Source organism: Eublepharis macularius, chromosome 9 (genome assembly GCF_028583425.1).
Source record: "Eublepharis macularius isolate TG4126 chromosome 9, MPM_Emac_v1.0, whole genome shotgun sequence".
In the NCBI taxonomy this organism is placed as follows: Eukaryota; Metazoa; Chordata; class Lepidosauria; order Squamata; family Eublepharidae; genus Eublepharis; species Eublepharis macularius.
This window is the reverse complement of record NC_072798.1, coordinates 98,376,539-98,396,870: the sequence shown is the minus strand read 5'-3', so window position 1 is coordinate 98,396,870 and position 20,332 is coordinate 98,376,539. Positions and strand designations below refer to the sequence as shown.

The 20,332-nt window shown below is 43.7% G+C and overlaps 1 protein-coding gene across 1 annotated transcript in view; it reads right to left on the bottom strand.

The window, feature by feature from the left end:
- The window catches only part of RSBN1L (round spermatid basic protein 1 like), a 77,764-nt gene that overhangs the window by 31,736 nt on the left and 25,696 nt on the right, over positions 1 to 20,332 (bottom strand). Inside the window, exon 3 of the mRNA XM_054988324.1 lies at positions 14,484 to 15,127. Coding sequence (XP_054844299.1) covers positions 14,484 to 15,127 — 644 coding nt within the window. The remainder of the gene's footprint in view (positions 1 to 14,483; positions 15,128 to 20,332) is intronic.

Below are 20,332 nucleotides of genomic sequence, written 5' to 3'. Positions count from 1 at the left end.
ATATTTTGCAGATATCAATTCCTCTCAAACCAGAAACTTTTTTATTAAATTGTATGCTGGATATGAGCAAAGAACAGAAACATTTGATAATTCATATAGTAACAGCGGCCAGAATTTTATTAACGACATACTGGAAACAACAACAAAATCCACAGCAAGAAGAGTTAATAGTGAAAGTAATGGAAACCGCGGAAATGGACAAATTAACTTCGTTAATGAAAGGACAAATGGAAGAAGACTTTTCCGCACCATGGGATCCCTTCTACAAATGGATGAATAATAAGTATAATGATCAAATGTAATATTAATGGTAATAGTATATGATACAACAGAATCCACAGTTAAAGATGTATTAGGATGAAATATAGAAGGTGGAGAACTAGATAACGGATATAGGCAAGCATAATGTTCTTTTGATTTATATGTGAAAAACAAAAATATTTTTAAAAAAAATTAAGGAAAAGACAAACTTTTATTCTTTTTTTTAAAAAAAATTATTGGTGAGTACATACATTTTACATAAATTCTCCATATTACCTAAATTATAACAACCCCCCTTCCCCCCTCCTTATTGACTTCCAACAGCTTTCCGACCCTTAACCCATCTTATCGCTTAAATTATTTTTAACTATGTTCTTCTAGATCTTATATATATTGTATCCCTTATTCTAAGCATGTTCAAATTATTCTATATCTCAGATTCTCTAATATATGCATTCTATTCCTAACTGTTTAACCTATCTATTCTTAATACAATCTTCTTAATAATAGTGTTAGCTTAGATTAATTAATGACTAAATTTCCCCATTAATGGTAAAGTTACTTCTCTCTCCCCTTTATAAAATCACAAATTAATAATTCTCAAACTGCCACAGTCCTCCTTTCACATCCCATTTTTTTTCTAAATATTGTTTCAGTTTCCCCCAGTCTGCAAAATATTCTCCTAGATCCAGATCTTTCAGTTTTCTTGTCATTTTGTCCATTTCTGCCATGTACAACAATTTGTAAATCCAATCTTCTATAGTTGGTATTTCTTGCACTTTCCATTTCTGCGCATACAAAAGTCTTGCTGCTGTAGTCATGTAAAATAGCAATGTTCTATACTGCATTGGAACATCTTCCATTCCCAAGTTCAGTAGCAGCAATTCTGGGTTCTTATTTATATGGGTTTGCAAAACCTCATTAATTATTTCTATTATATCTCCCCAGTATTGCTTAGCTACCTCACAAGTCCACCACATATGATACAATGATCCTTCATGCTTTTTACATTTCCAGCATTTGTCTGACATATTTGTATTTCCAAGCGCAATCTTCTTAGGCGTTAAATACCACCTATACATCATTTTATATACATTCTCTTTAATATTGGTACAAGTTGAAAGCTTCAAAGTGTTTTTCCACAAGTGTTCCCATGATTCCATTGTTATTTCTTTATGAAAGTTTATTGCCCATTTCACCATCTGGACTTTGACTGTCTCGTCTTCCGTATAACATTTTTAAAGTATTTTGTATATTTTCGAAATGTCTTTTTTACCTTCTTGTCAAATCACTTCTTCTAACTCCGAGTTTTTCAGTCTTATTCCTCCCTTTAAACAGTCCAAGTTGTAAAGATCCCTGATTTGCCCGTATTGAAACCATCCATAGTGAGGAGATAACTCTTCTTGTGTCTTTATTTTTAGTATTCTATGTTCCATCGACATTATCTCTTTATAAGTTAAACACTGTTGTTCATTATAGACAGCTCTCGGATCTATTACTTCATATGGTAACACCCATGAGGGGATGCCACTTTCCATGTAATTCTTGTATTTCTTCCTGATTGTGAAAAGGCTTCTTCTAATATAGTGATGTAAAAACATAGAGTCCGCTTTAACTTTATCATACCACATGTAGGCATGCCATCCAATTTTTTGTGTCCCTCCAAGGCCAGCAGTTTACGGTCTTTTAGCGTTATCCAGTCTTTTAACCAAGTCAGACAAATTGCTTCGTAATATAATCTTATGTTTGGCAGTTGCAGTCCACCTCTTTCTTTCGAATCTTGTAATACTTTCATTTTCACCCGGGGTTTCCTGCCTGCCCACACGAAGTCTGAAATTTTTCTTTGCCATTTGTCAAATTGCTTGAAGTCTCGGATAATTGGAATAGTTTGCAGCAAAAACATCACACGTGGTAACACATTCATCTTCACTGCTGCTATTCTTCCCAACCATGACAAATTTAATTTATTCCATTTTATCAAATCTTTCTATTTGTTGCCACAGTTTCTCGTAATTATTTTTAAATAAACCTATGTTTTTCGCAGTCAGCTCAATTCCTAAATATTTCACTGTTAGTTACCTCGCAGTCTGTTATCTCCATTAATTCTTGCTGTTTTTGCTTCGTCATATTCTTACACAATATCTTCAACTTCTTTTTGTTCACATAAAATCCAGCCAAGTCTCTACATTCCTTTATTTTATCTATTATTTTTGGCATGTTATATATTGGATCTTCCACTATCAACATTACATCATCCGCAAATGCTCTGACTTTGTAGGAAAATTCCTTTATTTTTATGCCACGAATTGTATCATCCTCTCGTATTTGGGTCAACAAAATTTCCAAGATCAAAATAAACAACAATGGAGACAACGGGCAACCTTGTCTTGTACCTTTGCTTATTTTCAATTTTTTAGTCAAATCATCATTAACTACAATCGCTGCACACTGGTCTTTATAAATTCCTTTATCTGCTTGTATGAACTTTTCTCCCATTTGCAGCTTTTCCATAGTGGCAAACATAAAGTCCCAGTTCAAATTGTCAAATGCTGTTTCCACGTCCACAAAAAAGAAACCAACTTCCCTATCACAGTGCTTGTCGTAGTATTCAATAGCGTTTATTACTGTCCTTAAATGGTCCTTACTTTGTCTATTAGGTCCAGCCTGTTCTTCTGCAATAAATTCCAACATCCATCCCTTTAACCTTTCCGCCATAATTTTCGCATATATTTTATAATCATTATTCAGCAGCGAAATTGGCCAATAATTCTTAACATTAGTCAAATCTTGTCCATCTTTTGGAATCAGTGATATATTAGCTTCATTCCATGAGTCAGGAATCTTTTGGCCTTGCAAAATTCCATTCATTACCTCTCTTAGAAACGGTGTCAGGTCATTGGCCATCATTCTATAAAACTTTGCTGTTATTTCATCCGGTCCAGGCGCTTTCCCTAATTTTGTTGATTGTATGGCTTCTTTTATTTCTTCCTCTGTCACTTCCCTATTTAACTTCTCTTTCAATTTCTCTGAAATTGTTGGAAGCTTCATTTTCTCCAAATATTCCGCTATTGAATCTATTCCAGTTTGGGATTCATGAAGGTCTAACGCAGCTCAGGGAGCTGAGCTGTCTGTGCCGCTGTTTGTAGGGGCTGGAGGGGCGCAAACTGCCCATAGCCCCCTGTTCTCAGGTGGAGAACAGGCAAGTACGCTCAAGACCTCAAGGGTGCGTTGATCTCGGGTGTGAGGGGGGTTCTACGCAACGAGCCCCCATCCACCCTTGAGGTCCCACCCGAAGAAAGGTAGCCAAGAGCTCTGCAGCGGCTCTGGAGTCAATTTTTGGCATAAGACCTGCATGCCCAAGCTTCAGCAAACCAAGAAGGGAACCTGAATCGATTGGCTAATCGAAGTAGTGACTACAACCCAAGAGAAACATCTAAGAAGGTAAAGATTGCTATCTCTCAATACGGGACAGATTACAATAAGAAATAAAGTGACAAAGAGAATTAGGAAACTGTGAGAGACTTGATATATAATTGAGAAAACTCCGGCAAATAAATTAATAAAAAGTGACATTTTAAAGAGAAGTTTGCGCGGAACGGCCCCTTGGATACTCACCGAGAAGGGTCCTTCTCCTCTGAGGACAGGAGGACATCTTGGGTGTTTCCCACCATCCAATCGGGGAGGCAGGAAGTAGAATCTTTCTTCCTCTTCCTTTGGTGTGTGGGACCACCCTCTCTCTCCTCAGTTCGGGTGACTCCCCTCAGCAGTATCTTGTACTCTCTATTGTTATATAACTATCTCAAACTGTAATCTATAGAAAGAACACAGGAACACAGAACAAAGTGCAACACTGTTCAACACATGCACATAACAAGGACCGGCAGTAAAGGTCATCTCATAGCCAGAACATATAAAGAACAATCCAGGACTCAGACAAAAAGGGAAAAAACACAGACGAAGCTCACGGGAGGGCAAGATGTCCTCCTGTCCTCAGAGGAGAAGGACCCTTCTCGGTGAGTATCCAAGGGGCCGTTCTCCCTCTGAGGCGGAGGACATCTTGGGTGCTCCCAAAGCAGTGTACTAAGCCCTGGGTGGGACGGAGCCTTCGTCCTCTATCACATGCTGAAGAACTCTGCGTCCGAAGGCAGCGTCTGCAGAAGCGTAAGTGTGCATATTATAGTGTCTAATAAACGTAGACGACGAAGACCAGGTAGCCGCTTTACAAATGTCCTCTATGGAGGCATTCCTTCTGAGAGCAGCGTTCGTAGCTGCGCTCCTCGCCGAATGCGCTGTGATCCCTGATGGAACCTCCATCTTCATCGTTTTATAAGCTTCTTGTATACACGACTTGATGCTGTAAGCTATGGCAGTGGACGACATTCGCTGTCCCAGTTTAGGGCGAGAAACATTGACAAAAAGTGAATCTGAAAGGCGCATCGATTCAGTTCTTACCAAGTACGCCTTAAGAGCTCTCCTTACGTCGAGGTTATGCCATTCGCGTTCCTTTGGGTGGCTCGGCCTTGGACAGAATGAAGGAAGACATATTTCCTGCGATCTATGAAACATAGAGTATGCCTTAGGCATGAAGGATGGATCGGTCCTAAGGACAACCTTGTCTCTATGGAATATACATAGGTCTGGCCGAACGGACAGGGCACTCAACTCTGAAATACGACGAGCCGAAGTAATAGCCACGAGGAATATGGTTTTTAGCTTCAGCCATTTCAGTTGTATCTCCTTGATTGGTTCAAAAGGAGGTCGAGTGAGTGCCGAGAGAACCACGCTTAATCGCCAAGTTGGAAACCTATGCACCGTCGAAGGTTTTAGAAGGGTAGCCCCCCTCAGGAATCGCTTTATGTGATAATGGGACGCTAAAGGAACTCCCTCTATCGTTGGCAGCACCGTGCCTATAGCAGCTACCTGCTTTCTCAGCGTAGCTGGGCGTAACCCTCTATCTAATCCCTCTTGTAGGAATGAAAGTATAGAAGACTTAGTGGGTTTTGTAGGATCAAGTTGTTTTCGTCTACACCAGCGGTGGAATGCCTTCCAGGCTGCGTTGTAAATCCGGATTGTGGACTCCTTTCTTGACGCTAGAAGAGTAGCTATGATATTCGGAGGAAAACCCTCTAGTCGGAGATGGTCCCGCTCAATTTCCAGCCGGTCAGAGCCCACCACTCTGGACGGGGGGTGCCATATTGGACCCTGCTGTAGTAGGTCCGGGTGGTTCGGGAGCCTGAGAGGTGGAGCTACCGACATCCGCTGCAGTGTCGCAAACCACGGTCTTCTTGGCCACCAAGGGGCAACCAGGATCACTGTCGCAAGTTGCTCCTGTATTTTCCTTAGGAACCTGGGAATAGTCGGCAGGGGGGGGAACGCGTACAGAAGGCCCCGAGGCCACTGTGCATGAAGAGCGTCTGTCCCCTCTGCTCGTGGATGGAAATACCGCGACAGGAATCTTGGAAGTTGATTGTTCTTGTGAGATGCGAACAGATCTACCTCCGGATGCCCGAAGTGTTCCGACAGCATCTGGAAGATCTCTCTCTTCAGAGTCCACTCTCCGGGATGTAGGGATTCTCTGCTCAGCCAATCTGCCTGGATATTGAGAACTCCTCGAATGTGCTCTGCCTGTAGAGACTTGAGGTTGCGTTCTGCCCAGCTGATGATCTTGTTGGCTTCTCGCTGCAAGCGGGACGACTTGGTTCCCCCTTGTTTGTTGAGATAAGCTTTGGCTGCGATGTTGTCCGTCCTGATCAGCACGTGGTCGAGTGTCCCCTGACTGCCGAAGAACTTCAAGGCTAGCAGAATCGCCCTCATTTCCAAAACGTTGATTGGAAGTTCGCGTTCTCTCGGGGACCACTCTCCCTGTGTCGGCGAGCCCTCTAGAGTTGCTCCCCAACCTTTTAAGCTGGCATCGGTGAATATCTGAGTGAATCGAGGAGTGAGAAAACTCTTGCCCTGGAGCAGGTTGGACTCGACCGTCCACCAACGCAGGCTTTCCTTGACCGACAGAGGGACTTGGACTTTGAGGATCGCTTTGCGGGCTATCTGAAGCTGGAACGGACGTAACAAGCCCTGCAGCGGTCGGAGATGGAATTTTCCCCAGTAAATTGCCTCTGAGTGTGCCACCATCAGGCCCAGTAATTTTGATAGTTCCATTAGTAAGGATGACGATTGTTTGATGACCTCCGAAGTCAAACGAATGAGTTTTATCCTCTTTTCTCTGGGAAGGAACATGCAGCCCTCCCTGGTGTCTATGGTGAGGCCCAGGTGTTCCAGGCGCTGAGTCGGTTGAAGAGAACATTTGGATCTGTTGATAAGAAAACCATGGTCCTCCAGGACCCGAATGACCTCCGTTGTTTCTCTGATTGACGTTTCCCGGGAGGCGGATCTTATCAGGACATCGTCCAAGTACGGATGTAATTGGAATCCCCTCTCCCTGAGTCTGACCACTGGTATCACTAGCAGTTTGGTAAATACCCTGGGTGCCGTTGCCAGCCCGAAGGGCATTGCTCTGAATTGCAGGTGTGTGTCTTGTACGCAAAATCTCAGGAACTTCCAGTGAGCTGGGGCGATAGGTACATGGAGGTACGCTTCGGTAAGATCTATTGATGTCAAGAACTCGCCGTGTTGCAAGGCCTCCGCTATGGATCGGAGAGTCTCCATCCTGAACCGCTTCAGCTTGATGAATTTGTTTACATACTTTAGGTCCAGGATGGATCTCCAGTCCCCGTTCCTTTTGGGGACTATGAAGAATATCGAGTACACCCCTTGCCCCTTTTCGTCTGCAGGGACGTGTTCGACTGCTCCTATCCGTAGAAGATGTTGCATTGCTTGAAGAGTGATGTGACGCTTGTGTGGGTCTTTCTTGAGGGGTGAGATTATGAATCGCTCCGGTGGAAAGGAATGAAATTCTATCAGATAACCTTTTGATACAATCTCCAATGCCCAGGCATCCGCCTTGGACTCCGCCCACGTGGGATGGAACATGAGCAGTCTTCCCCCCACCGGAGCATCTTGAGAGTCAGGGCTTCTGGCTTTTGTCCTCCGAGTCGTGCCTGTTGCCGCGAAGACCTTGTTGTCTGTTGAATTTTGCCTGGAAAGTTCCCCTCCGAGACTGCGGTCTGGCCCCTGACCAATTGCGTTTGTGGTCCTGGCGATGTCTGGGTAAGGTGTGGTGTGATCTGAATGGTTGAAATCCGAAAGATCGTCTCTCCTGTTTTCTCAAGGATCGTGGAAGAGCCTTTTTCTTATCCTTGGTTTCCACTAGAATCTTCTCCAGTTGATCACCAAAGAGCTTGTCTCCCTGGAAAGGGTATGCCATCAAGATGAGTTTGGCCTGAAGGTCCGCTTGCCAGGCGCGAAGCCACAAGAGTCGTCTGGCCGATGAGGAGGATGCCAGTGCTCTGGAGGACATAGTCATTGCGTCTAAGGTGGCATCCGCGGTGAAGGTGCAAGCTTTCAGTATCCTGTTGGCTCCTTCCAGCAATCTCCTGTTGTTTTCTGGAAGAAGCTGGATTAACCTCCTGGTCCACACCACTGCGGCCCTGGACACCATGGAGGCTATGGAAGATGCCTTGATGGACGTAGCCAGTGCCTCGTGAGCCCTCTTTAGCACCGCTTCGCCTTTTTTGTCTAGGCCATCTTTTATCATCCCTTGCCCGTCTTCAGACAGGAGTCCCTGGGACTGGAGAGCGGCCACTGGTGCGTCAATCACGGGAACCTGTAGGAACTGAGCAGTATAGTTAGGCAACACATACAGCTTTTTCATCACATTGGGAATCTGCTTATTGGCAGCTGGATTGGACCATTCTGCTTTGAGTTGTCGCTCAAAGTATTCTGGAAAAGGAAATACTCTGGGATTGCTCTCTGATCTAGGGAAGAACTCCTTATTCCCTTTGGGTCTCCCCTTTGAACCCTGGGAGGGGATCTCTTCCTCCTCCCCCTTTTCAGACTCCTTCAGATCCAGGGCTGAAAGGGTTTTTGACAATAAATATGTATAGTCTTCCATTTGAAACAGCCTGTTGGACTGTTCTGGAGTGGCTAGGATCGCTTCCTGTTCCTCCTCTGAGAGGAACTCCCCCTCATCAGAAACCTCGCTAAGAGAGTGGTCCTCCTCCTCCCATCTTGGGGTCTTTCCGTGCTGCTTTCTAGCTGCTTTAGTTGGCCAGGAGGCAGGCACACCACTCTGAGTTTGGGACGTTCCTGGGAGCTCAGCTGAGAAGGAGGAACTGTTCCCTGGGCCTTCTGTTTGGCAGAGGGCTCTTAGTTCTTCTCTAAGAGACCTTCTAATAGCTGCAAGCATTTGGGGGGATACACTGGAAGCACTTACATTATCATCAGGAGCGCCGTGGAGAGAGCCCTGTGCCGGATCTGAGTAAATTTGCCTTGACTCCCCCGCCGGGAGGTTGGCAACCTCGGCGATGCGTTTTGGCGGGAGATCGGCCGCAGCGTCTTTTCCCGCCGAAAAAGGGTCTCTCGCAGCCGCGCTTTCTTCTGCGGCCCGTTGGCTGCATGCGGCTGTCCCCGGCTCCGTCTGCAACAGACGGGGCCGTTTCTTGTTGGGCTGCTCTGCGCCGGCGTGCGCTCTTCTGCCGGGGGGCCGATCAAGCCTCCTAGGCGAGTCGGACCCGGCCGGGCCTGTCCCCACCGTCGGGAGGACGGTTCCCGGGGAGCAGCCCTCAGCCCTCTCCAAAAAGGACTCGTCTGAGTCCGATGACTCCTCCGCTCTCCTTCGTTGCTCCATTGTTTTCTCTCTTCTTCTCGAGAGAAAAAACTCTCTCCTCTCACCCTCCTTTCCTCTCTCTCCCTCTTCTTTTTTTTTTTTTTTTTTTTTAAGGAGAAGTTATAAGAAAAGGAAGGAGACCAGTCAGGTAACAATAGGGTTGGGGAGAGAATGGGGCAGAAGAGGGATGTATAGGAATAAACAAACAAACAAGTAGAAAAGAAGACTGAAGATATAGTCCAAAAAAGGGTAGCCTAGCTAGCCTATTGAGAACTGCTCTCCCCTGAGGCAGGAAAAGAACTGAGGAGAGAGAGGGTGGTCCCACACACCAAAGGAAGAGGAAGAAAGATTCTACTTCCTGCCTCCCCGATTGGATGGTGGGAAACACCCAAGATGTCCTCCGCCTCAGAGGGAGAAAAACAATTATTGTTTACATACCTGCGGCTAGGAAGAGATAGCGGACTGTGAGAAAGTTTTAACATCGCGAGAACTGCTGTGAAATGGAGAGGAACAGGAAGTGCGTCAGAACCATAAAGAGACTGGTGAGAAGCGGCTTGTAAACAACGGAAGTGGAATGTCGCCATTTTGAAGGTCAAAGCTGCGACTTCAAGGAAAACGGAAGTAGGCCATCTTTGACAAGGGTAAGGGCGGTTGCCTCAAAATAAAACCATAGAGAAAAGACGCCCGACATTTTGGATTGCGTAAATACTAGCTTTTAGAAAAACAACCTAAATTTGGACTTTTAAAAATAAAAGAAAATAATAAAGTAGTGCCACGGAGTTAAGGAAAAGAGCAGACTCGTGGGAGTGAAGTAAAGCTAGCCCCACGATGTTGAAAAAGGAATGGCAAGCGGTGCTGGAAAATTTAGATAAAAAAGTTTCGGAAGGAAATAAAGAGCTTAAAGATATGATGCAAGAGATGGCGAAAAATTTGAAAGATTTTAAAGAGGCACTTAAATCAGAGATGGCAGAACTAGTTAAGAACATGGATCAAGTTCAAAAAGACTTGCAAGTCACACAGCAGAGAGTTAACGCAGTAGAAAATGCGGCTGACACCTTGGCAGATGTGCAGAGAATGGAGATGAGAGGAGTGAAGGGAAGAATGGCTGTAGCTGAATGTAAACAAATGGAAAAACAACTTAGATTTCGTGCAATTCCGGAAATTTTGGAAAAATCAGCCTAAGAGCAGATTACAGAAATCTTGGCGGGTTACCTGGGTAAAGAAGAAGGGGAAATAGCAGCGCTTCTGGACGTGGCATACAGAATTAATTCAAAATTTGCAGCTCAAAATAAGTTACCAAGAGATATGATTGTGCAATTTACAACTAGGAATACAAGAGAGTCAATCGTGAGTAAACAATTCCAGGATCCATTAGAAGTCGATGGGAAAGTGGTGAGAATCATGAAAGAACTGCCCAGATCGGTGTTGTTGGAGAGGAAAAAGTATAGAGAGTTGGTCCAGATGTTAAAAGATTTGAAAATCAGATACAGATGGGAAATACCTGAAGGACTGGCTTTCGAATTTGGTGGAGCTAGGAGAAACATCAGATCTGGCCAGGAGATGGAAACGTTTATTAAAGACAATGAAAAAGACTTACCAAAAGGAGCTAAAATTTGATCATGGAGTGTAAAATTGTATCTTGGAATGTAAACGGACTAAATTCACCTTTTAAACGTAAGGCTATTTTCCACTGGCTTTTAAAACAAAAATGTAATATAGTGTGTTTGCAAGAGACACATATCAAAAAGCAGGATTTAAAATATTTGAAACTTGCAAAACTCCCGATCCCAGCAGGCTGAAAGGGGGGCAAGCATTGCCTCCTATTCCATGCATGATTCCAGCCAGGTGAATAGGGGTGGGCACTGCTGCCTGCTTTGCGCCTGATCCCAGCCGTGTGAAGGGGGGCGGGCATTGCCACCTTCTCCACTCCTGATCCCAGCAGGGTGAAGCTGGAGCAGGCATTGCCACCTGCTCCACTCCCGATCCCAGATGGCTGAAGGGGGGGGGGGTAGGCATTGCCTCCTATTCCATGCATGATTCCGGCCAGGTGAATAGGGGTGGGCACTGCTGCCTGCTTTGCACCTGATCCCAGCTGGGTGAAGGGGGGAGCGGGCATTGCCACCTGCTACACTCCTGATCCCAGCTGGGTGAAGGCAGGGGGTGGGCATTGCCACCTGCTCTGCTCCTGATCCCAGCTGGGGGGAAAGCGGGGGGAAGGCATTGCCACCTGCTTTGCTCCTCATCCCAGCTGGGTAAAGGCAGGGGGCGGGTACTGCCACGTGCTCCACTCCTGATCCTATCTGGATGAAAGCAGGTGATGCACACATTACCACCTGCTCTGCTCCTGATCTCAGCTGGGTGAAGGGGGAGTGAGCATTGCCACCTGCTCTACTCTTGATCCCAGCTGGGTGATGGTGGGGGGCGGGCACTGCCTCCTACTCCACTCCTGATCCGAGCTGGGTGAAGGCAGAGGCTGAGTATTACCCCCTGCTTCGTGCCTGATCCCAGCTGGGTGAAGGCAGCAGGCAAGCATTGCCACCTGCTCCACTACTGATCCCAACTGAGTGAAGATCAGGCAGGCATTGCCACCTGCTCCACTCTGCTCCAGCTGGATGAAAGCGGGGGGCAGGCATTGCCGCCTGATCCGTGTCTGATTTCAGCCTGGGCTTCCTGCCATAGCATGCTCTCTGGATGTTTGGCTGCCTCATCTGTGCTTCCCTCCACAGCAGCGCCCTCTGGAGCACCAGGGTAGGAAGTGAGTTGTCTTGAATACGCTTAGGCTTTTATATAGTAAGATATTGCTGTTTCTAAATGACGTGATAGTATTTTTCTCTGTTATCTCTCTTTCTCTCTTAAATAAACACATTTATTCTGTTCCAGGGAGGTCTGCTTTTCCTGCTGGATGACCAATGGTCAACATTTTGCTTCCTACAGTAGCCCACCAGCTCCCCAGCTGCTGCTCCCCAGCAAAGGTATAGTATCTCCAAACACTCAAGTCCTATTCAGCCATCATGGCCAACAGTCTCCAAGGGATTTATGAGTCTATCTAATCCCCTTTAAAAGCCATCTAAGACAGCAGCCATCACTGCATCATACAGCAATGAGTACCACAAATTAACTTCAAATTGTATAAATTAGTACTTTCTTTTCTCTGACATGAATCAAGTGCTCACCAATTTCACAGAGTCCTTTTGAAAACTGGTATTAGACTTGCTGATTTCCAGTTCTGCTGTAGGGTGGGTGATTTTAGTGATAAGTTGTACATTATGGTTCAGAGAATAATAATTTCACATTTGAATTCCTTCCAGAATTCCCTTCCAAAATATGCCATCTACACCCAGTAACTTGTTATTCTTAAATTTGTCAATTGGCTCTAGAACTTCTTCTCTTATCTTCTCTATTTGGCTCAGTTCTTCAGACATTCTCCATGAAAAAAGCAGTTCTAATATGAGAAACCAGCCCACAGTGAGGACAGATGCAAAAATTCACTTGCCATCTTTGTAATCTCTGTGCCTTCTATTAGCAATCCCTTTACAAAAATCTAAGAGCCCAATCACCTCCCCAGCTGGTTACCTGCTTCTGTTATATCTGAAGAAATATTCTTGTTGTAATGATTTTTAGCAAAATGCTCTTCACAGTCTCATTTGGCTGTCAGCTTACATTTGGTTGCTGCAGCTTGCGCTGCCTTCTTGCTTTCCTTGTTTATACAAGATGGGTGTTTTGTAAAATTATCTATCCTTTTATGTTTTCCTTTACCCTGCTGGTTAACTAAAATCTGTGACCTCTTGGTTCGATTTACTTTGTCTAATCTGTGACATACCTTCAAATCTAAGCATTAAGAATTGTAGATTTAAACAGCTTCCTGAGCAGCTTGAAATAGTGATTAGAAAAGCAGAGCCCTGGCAAGAAGATGCTACTGCAGAGGAGCTAGTGCATATACTGGGGGATCTTCCTACCACCAAAAATTGAAGGAAGCTCCCAGCTCAAGCCCTGCCTTGAGAAGCAAGCAGAAAGACTAGCCTGCACAAGGATACCCTCCTCTGCTGATAGAAAACTGACCTTCTTTCCTTTCAGTTTTGACTAACCCTCTTATTTTTGAGATGTTGTTTCTTCAGAAATGTAGGGCCCAAGTGGAGTTCTTCTGTTTACATAATGTTTAAGTTTAATTGAACTGTAGTCCCACTTATTTCAACAATTAGCTCACTACCCGGTTCCAATGATCACCTGCCTTCTAGCCAGCTAGATAAAAGTTGCAATGCAAGAGAAATTCACTCTATTTTGTTATGACCAGAACTACTCAGTCAGTATGAAGGTAGCTGAAGCCTCTCATTATTTAATCCTTTTGCTTACTACAGTGTTGATGGCTTCCATTTTCAACTTATTTTTTCCCGTTTTACCCAACATACAGAAATTAGTTTATACTCAGTAACTTGCAGATCCATCTCTAAGATGGCATAATTTGCAATTTTAGTAATAAAATAAAACCAGTTTAAAATTTCAGAGAATAGTGCAATTTTCTATGCAGACAGCTTTACATAACATATTCTATGCATCTAAAGAAGTACCATTTAGGTTTGCCTGCCTCCCTGCATGGCTTCAAGATTTCCAAAAATGTTACACTCTACTGGGATATATACAAAAAAAATTCCTACAGTTTTGAAAACCAAGACAAGTCTCTTTTTCTGAATTAAAAATGGAAGCATATTTCACTCTTACTTTTAATTTACCTTTAGTGTGTGTAAAAACAAGTACTGCCCACCTAGTTTCTCTGAGAATTATTTTTCTCAGCGAGCCCTCAAGAGTAGATAATTCGGTTTCTTCTTTGAATGGCTAGAATGCTCAGTCACGGCCAAAGTATATCCTTGACCAAAGAACGGTACACTCCGTCTATCTGGAATGGTTATCCTCTTCCACCGAGCATTCAGCTTCAAAAGGGATGCACATGGAGCATGAGGGAGGAATCAGACACTTGCCTAGCCAGCTAGATTACCCGAGTCAACCCTGGCGATCAAGGGGGTAACAGATGTTGCAGCCAGATTGTCCTCATATCTGCCATGGCCAATGTAATAACCCAAAAAGAATTTCACAAAAACAGTGGAGGCTGACTGAGCTTTCGGGCCAACTCTTATGCAGTGTTTCTCCTGCTTAGACTGGAGTGACTCTGCATGGGACTGCCGTGCTTGTTTCCCTCTAGTCCCGAATCTTTCCAAACACTAAATCAGGCAGAGATTCTTCACACAACCCATGGGTGGCTTACAGGACCCTGCACTTACACACAAGTTGGGAATTATTACCACAAAACTATAAATCACTAAAGATACCTTCTGTTCCTCAACAGCATTACATGCAAATGCACAGAAACATTTGATATTTAAAAAAGCTGGTGTTCTTCTGTTTAAGAGACATCATTTATATATAAGAAATTTATGACAGCTGCACATTCTTTTTAGAGAGTAAAAATACTAAATACTTTGAGAGTAAAAGACGTAAAACTTCTTACCTGAGCATGAAAATTTGACATAGTTGTCGTCTCTATATCTTTCTTTCCCAAAATCTCCATTTTCACTGGTGAATTGGGAAAATTAAGTGAAAAGTAGTCTAAAAAGTCAGGTAAGTAAGTAGCTGCCCCGTGAACAATACCCATTACATAGTAAGCTGCGCAGTTTTCATTTTCGCTAAAAACCACACCCACAAACTCTTCTGCAAATCTCTCCATCTCCACAGGAGACAAGTGGGAGAGTTCATTACTGTAGGCATGGATAACAGAAGCACCTCCATTAGGCTGGTGCTCAACATGAATGAACTGTTTGAACTCCAACGTGTCCAACCTTTTGAGTGTATTCTGAACCCGTGGCTCCTTTAACGAGACAAATGGAAACTCACTGTTCTCTGGTATCTTGTACTCAGAGTCCTTCTTGGGATCCATATTCTTTCCACTGAAATCCTTAAGATCACTATCAACAATGCCTTTGGAATCTTGATCTTCGGCATCAGAAAGCAATCCTGAGCAGATAGTCTGAATAGATTTACTGTACATTTTTGGACGCTTCCTTTTCTCACACTCTTTGTGTTTCTTTTTCTTTTTCTTCTTCACTTTTTTAATCTGTAGATCTTCTGCATTACTTTTTGGTTTCTCCTTTAAACCTGTTAAAAAGGAAGAAAGTGGGTTTTTAATTTTTTCCCCCAAATCTACAAAGGCACTCCAAGAAAAAGGATACACCACTGATCTTCATACTCCTGGTGTGACAAGACCAACCAAGTACTGTAACACACTATACCCAAATTCCTAGTAGCAGCACCAAGCAACAATGCCAGCTGTTTTATATTTGATCATTTAGTAAGACTAACCATTTTCAGAGATATGTCTGTTATGAGCAAGAATGCAATTTGTTCTTGTGTACACGAAACCTCTTTACTACTCCCCTCCCATGCGTGGGGCATGATTGAAGGCCTTCCATGGTTTGGAAAGCCTTGATCAAGCTCCAATTTGTCGTGACATCCACATGCATGTCTAATCTCAGTTAAAAGTTCCAATTTCTGGGGGGAAAATAAGCTCCAATTTCTCCAGGGAACCATATTTTGGAAAGCATGATTCAAGGATTCCCAAACTGAGAAATGCACCATGCATGAGAGGAGGAGGGCACACTAACAGAAGCCTTGTCAGTCACCATCATAAACAGAGGTTAGCCATGATGTGTGAATGCAGAAAATGAAGCACAGCTAGAATTCAAATTCAGCTATAGTATTAGTCAATGAATTGTATATTTAATCATTACAACCTAATTGTCATATGATAGATACGACGTAAAAGCAAAGCAAAATTCATCTTGCACTTAATATTTAATTATCTTGGCAGTGATGGGTTAAAAAAGTGCACAGAAAAAATGAATATCCACCTTTCATTATATGCAACCAGCACAAATGAATTAAGTGAGAATAAGACACTTCTACTGGGACAAAGGAGAGTCTGCAATTTCCACTAAATCCCACCCCACTTCCTGCTCCAGTGGTCAGTGCCTCATTCCATACCATCCCGAAGGAGCACCTGACTTCTTAACCAAGTATACATAAAAGTTAACACAACTGGAGATTAAACATAAAACATTCTACATAATAGTCCAGGATTTTAAACTGAACAAATTAAAATGTAACTGAATTTGCAAAATATATCATCCTGGGCTGTTTTATATATTGTCCTTAATGGCAAACCAGGCTTTGCTGATATAGATGACACCTGCACATTTATATTTTTAGTTCTTAATTTATATTGTACTTGTATTATGTTTTCACTGCTATTGATGGTGTGCATTGCTATAGGTGCCATTATCTCAAAGAATCAAGGAATAAAATAAAATAAGTAAGCATGTTCAAGTTATATTTTTAAGCACATGTTGGGATATAATATGCAAAGTAGCCCTTTGAGGGACCTATTTCAAGAGGGAAATTATGCCACTGCACAATCTCTGCCTGTTCCATAAGAAATCCATTACCAAAACATACGTCTACAGCTAACTGTTTGAGAAGGGGTCTGTGAGATTTGTGAAACAATAAAAGAGTCAAAATGTCTCTTAAAAGACTAGCTTATCTTTAGCTATGCTTGTACATTGTTCAAAAGATGGGGAAATTAATGACAGAAGGAAACGCCTTTCAAGAAGGTAGATTCCTGTTCCAAGTTCTGATGTAAGGAAAGATAACCAATGCATGCATGAGTGGCTCCCACTCTTCTGAGAAGAGGAGACGGGATCAAATCCAACCCATCTGTACAGATTCTTATGAAAACATAGTAGCTGTTGAACACTCACATACAGCCAAGGGGGGAAGCCTAAGAAAGCAAGAAGCTTCAGAGAGGAATATTTCTTCCCAAATCTCAGGGAAACATCTAACAATATTTCAATGAAGGCTATGTCTAATGGTCAATCAGCTATGGTCTACTTTTTAACTAATTAACTATGAAGTGACCGATTAGCTATTTCTGGGAAACAAAAATCACTCAGAAGAATGATCTGATATTGACTAACCTTGTTAATATCAGGCTACACACCCCAAAGTAATCTTTTAGATTTCCTCAGCTGAAAAACCTCCAAGAGGTACACACACCAGTAACCCAAGTTCACAGAACTACTGAAAGAATTTTAAGCCCCTTAAGTTAACACTGACAAACCCACAAGAGAAACCAGGTCCTGCTCAACCAATCCAAGATCACTGAAATACACCCTTGAGCAAGTATTTTTATTGTATATCACTTTGAAAACCAAAGTTTATTAACAGCAGAAATGGTAATAAAGATCCAGGAGTATTTAAATAAAATACTCATTAAACTTCAGACTATGGAAGAACTTGCTAAAGCAACACATGAGAGTCAACACAGCAACTTGCTTCTGAAGGCCCCCCCTCCCAGTCACATGCCAGCCAGTGTGTGCTCAACCTGATAATAATCATCCAATAAGCTGAGTAGGAAGCAGGAGAGTGCTAATGACAAATAAGGTAGTTCTGAAAATAGCTAAAATCCCAATTAACTTTGCTAAATGGGAGACTTGGGCCACTATTAAATGATCCCTCGGCCTACTAATGAGATTGGATGTAGGTAGAGAGACGGAAACATGGTAAGGGCTCCAAGAAACTGATGTGGATGAACAGAGAGCTCCAGAATAAGCTAAGGGAGAAAAAGGAAATGTTCAGGAAATAGAGAGAAGGACAGACCTCTAAAGAGGGTTACTAGGTACTGCAGATCAGCCATCAGAGAAGCCAAAGCTCAGTATGAGCTGGGTCTGGCCAGGGGGGCTCGCTACAATAAGAAAAACTTTTACAGATATGTGAGAAGCAAATGCAAGGTGAAAGAGACAACTGGACTGCTGTTGAGAATGGAAGGAGAAACTCTGATGGACAGAGAAAAAGCAGATAGGCTTAATTACTTTTTTGCCTCTGTTTTCTCCCTGAAGAACTTGAGCCCATCTAGAGATGGTAGTAGACATGACAGGACACCGGGGGGGGGTGTAGTTGACATTGACAGAGAGGTTGTGGAGAGGCACCAGGCTGCACTAGATGAATACAAATCCCCTGGACCGGATGGTGTGCACCCAAGAGTGCTCAAAGAACTTCCTAGAGAACTTGCAGAGCCTCTGTCCATCATCTTCAAGGCCTCCTGGAGGACTAGGGGAGGACTGGGGATGTGCCACAGGATTGGAGAAGAGCCAAAATTATCCCAATCTTTAAGAAAGCGAAGAAGGATGACCCAGGAAACTACAGGCCGGTCAGACTGACTTCTGTTGTCGGGAAGATATTAGAGCAGATTTTAAAGGGATTGATCTGTAAGCATCTGAAGGACCGCTTAGTGATCTGAGGAAGTCAACATGGTTTTATCCCCAACAGATCTTGTCAGACCAACCTGGTTTCCTTCTTTGATCGAGTGATGATCTTACTGGATTGTGGGAACTCTGCCGATGTGATTTACCTGGATTTCAGTAAAGCTTTTGATAAGGCTCCCCATGACATTCTATTGGGTAAACTGGAAGACTGTGGACTGGACTATTGGACAGTTCGCTGGATAGGGAACTGGTTAGAGGATCGCACCCAAAGAGTGGTGGTCAATGGCGTTTCGTCAGATTGGAGGGAGGAGTTCAGTGGGGTGCCGCAGGGCTCGGTTTGTCAATGTTTTTATCAATGATCTGGAGGAAGGGGTAAATGGACTACTCATTAAATTTGCTGATGATACCAAATTGGGACGAACGCCAAACACCCAAGAAGATAAGAGTTAAAATTCAACAAGACCTGAATACTCTAGAGAAGTGGGTGGTTGTAAACAGGATGTAATTCAACATAGATAAGTGCACAGTATTGCATCTGGGCCACAAAAATGTGAAGCACAAATACAGGATGGGGGATACACTTCTGGGTAGTAGTGTATGCGAAAGAGATCTTGGCGTAAGAGTGGACTGTAAACTAAATATGAGCAGTAAGAGTGATGCGGTGGAAAAAAAGGCAAACCTGGGCTGCATCAAAAGGGCTGTTGCATCGAAATTGCGGGAGGTCACAGTCCCTCTCTATACTGCCTCGGTCAGACTGCTCCTGGAGTACTGTGTACAGAACGATCAGGTGTCCGGTGAGCCCTACAAGGAAAGGCTGAGGGCCTTGGGAATGTTTAGTTTGGAGAAAAGGAGATTGAGGGGGGACATGATTGCTCTCTTTAAATATTTGAAAGGCTGTCGTTTGGAGGAGGGCAAGGAGCTGTTCCAGTTGGAAGCAGAGGATAGGACTTGAAGCAACGGGCTTAAATTACATGCAGAAAGGTACCGGCTGGATATTAGGAAAAACTATTTCACAGTCTACTCAACTCTACTACTCTAAGGTGGAATCAGCTGCCTAGGGAGGTGGTGAGCTCCCCTTCACCGGCAGTTTTCAAGAAGAGGCTGGATGAATATTTGTCAGGGATGCTTTAGGCTCATCCTGCATTGGGCAGGGGGTTGGACTAGAAGGTCTGTATGGCCCCTTCGAACTCTGTGATTCTGGACAGTATTAACCTAATGCAATTTGAACCCCTTCTAGCTTCCACTAAGAATAGATTATTCTTAACATTTGAGAAGATGTTCATTCCACGCATGCTCCTCAGAATGAGAAAGTTTCTTTTCAAATTCTGCCAATTAGAGTTTTCTCTGATCCAATTCTAAGATTTTTCCTGTTCACTAAGAGAATTTCTCCTCACTAGGAAGCCAGTGTGAATGTTAACACGGAGGCTAACATGGAACTGACTCCCTTCTCCAGATGCTCTCTCTCAACATTTCAACCAGAGGCACAATATAATGTCCCAGTGCCAATGACAGAACCTCCTAGGACACTAGGACTGAGCCAACCTGCCCTTGACAAATCCCCTCCCAAGTAAAACATCAGCAACTCTCATCACTTTAAGAAATGAAGAGATGGGCCAGGAGCTGCCATCTTCCTCAGCACACAACGTGGCAAAGAACCAACCAATCTTATCCATTGCATCTAATCCTTTGCAACCCATCTGCAGTTGAGTTTCAGACTTTAATGAGCACATCAGCAATACCAGTGTTAAATCCACAGTGCTACAAGCGGATTAGGGTGTGCACCCAAAAAATATTCGGGTTTTGTCACAACCTAGCCAGAGGCAGCAGTCCCACTGAGGAACAGGCAGGCAAGTAGTCACAGCAAGCCGAGGGTCAGAGTCAATGTGTCAGTTCAGCAGAGGAGCAGACAGGCAGGAGTCCAACAAACAAGCCAGGGATCAGAGTCAAGGAGTACATCAGATGGAGGAGCAGGCAGCAGGGAGAGTCTAGGAGGCAGGCCAAGGTCAGAGTCCAGTAAGTCATTCAGCAGGGCAAGGTACAAGGA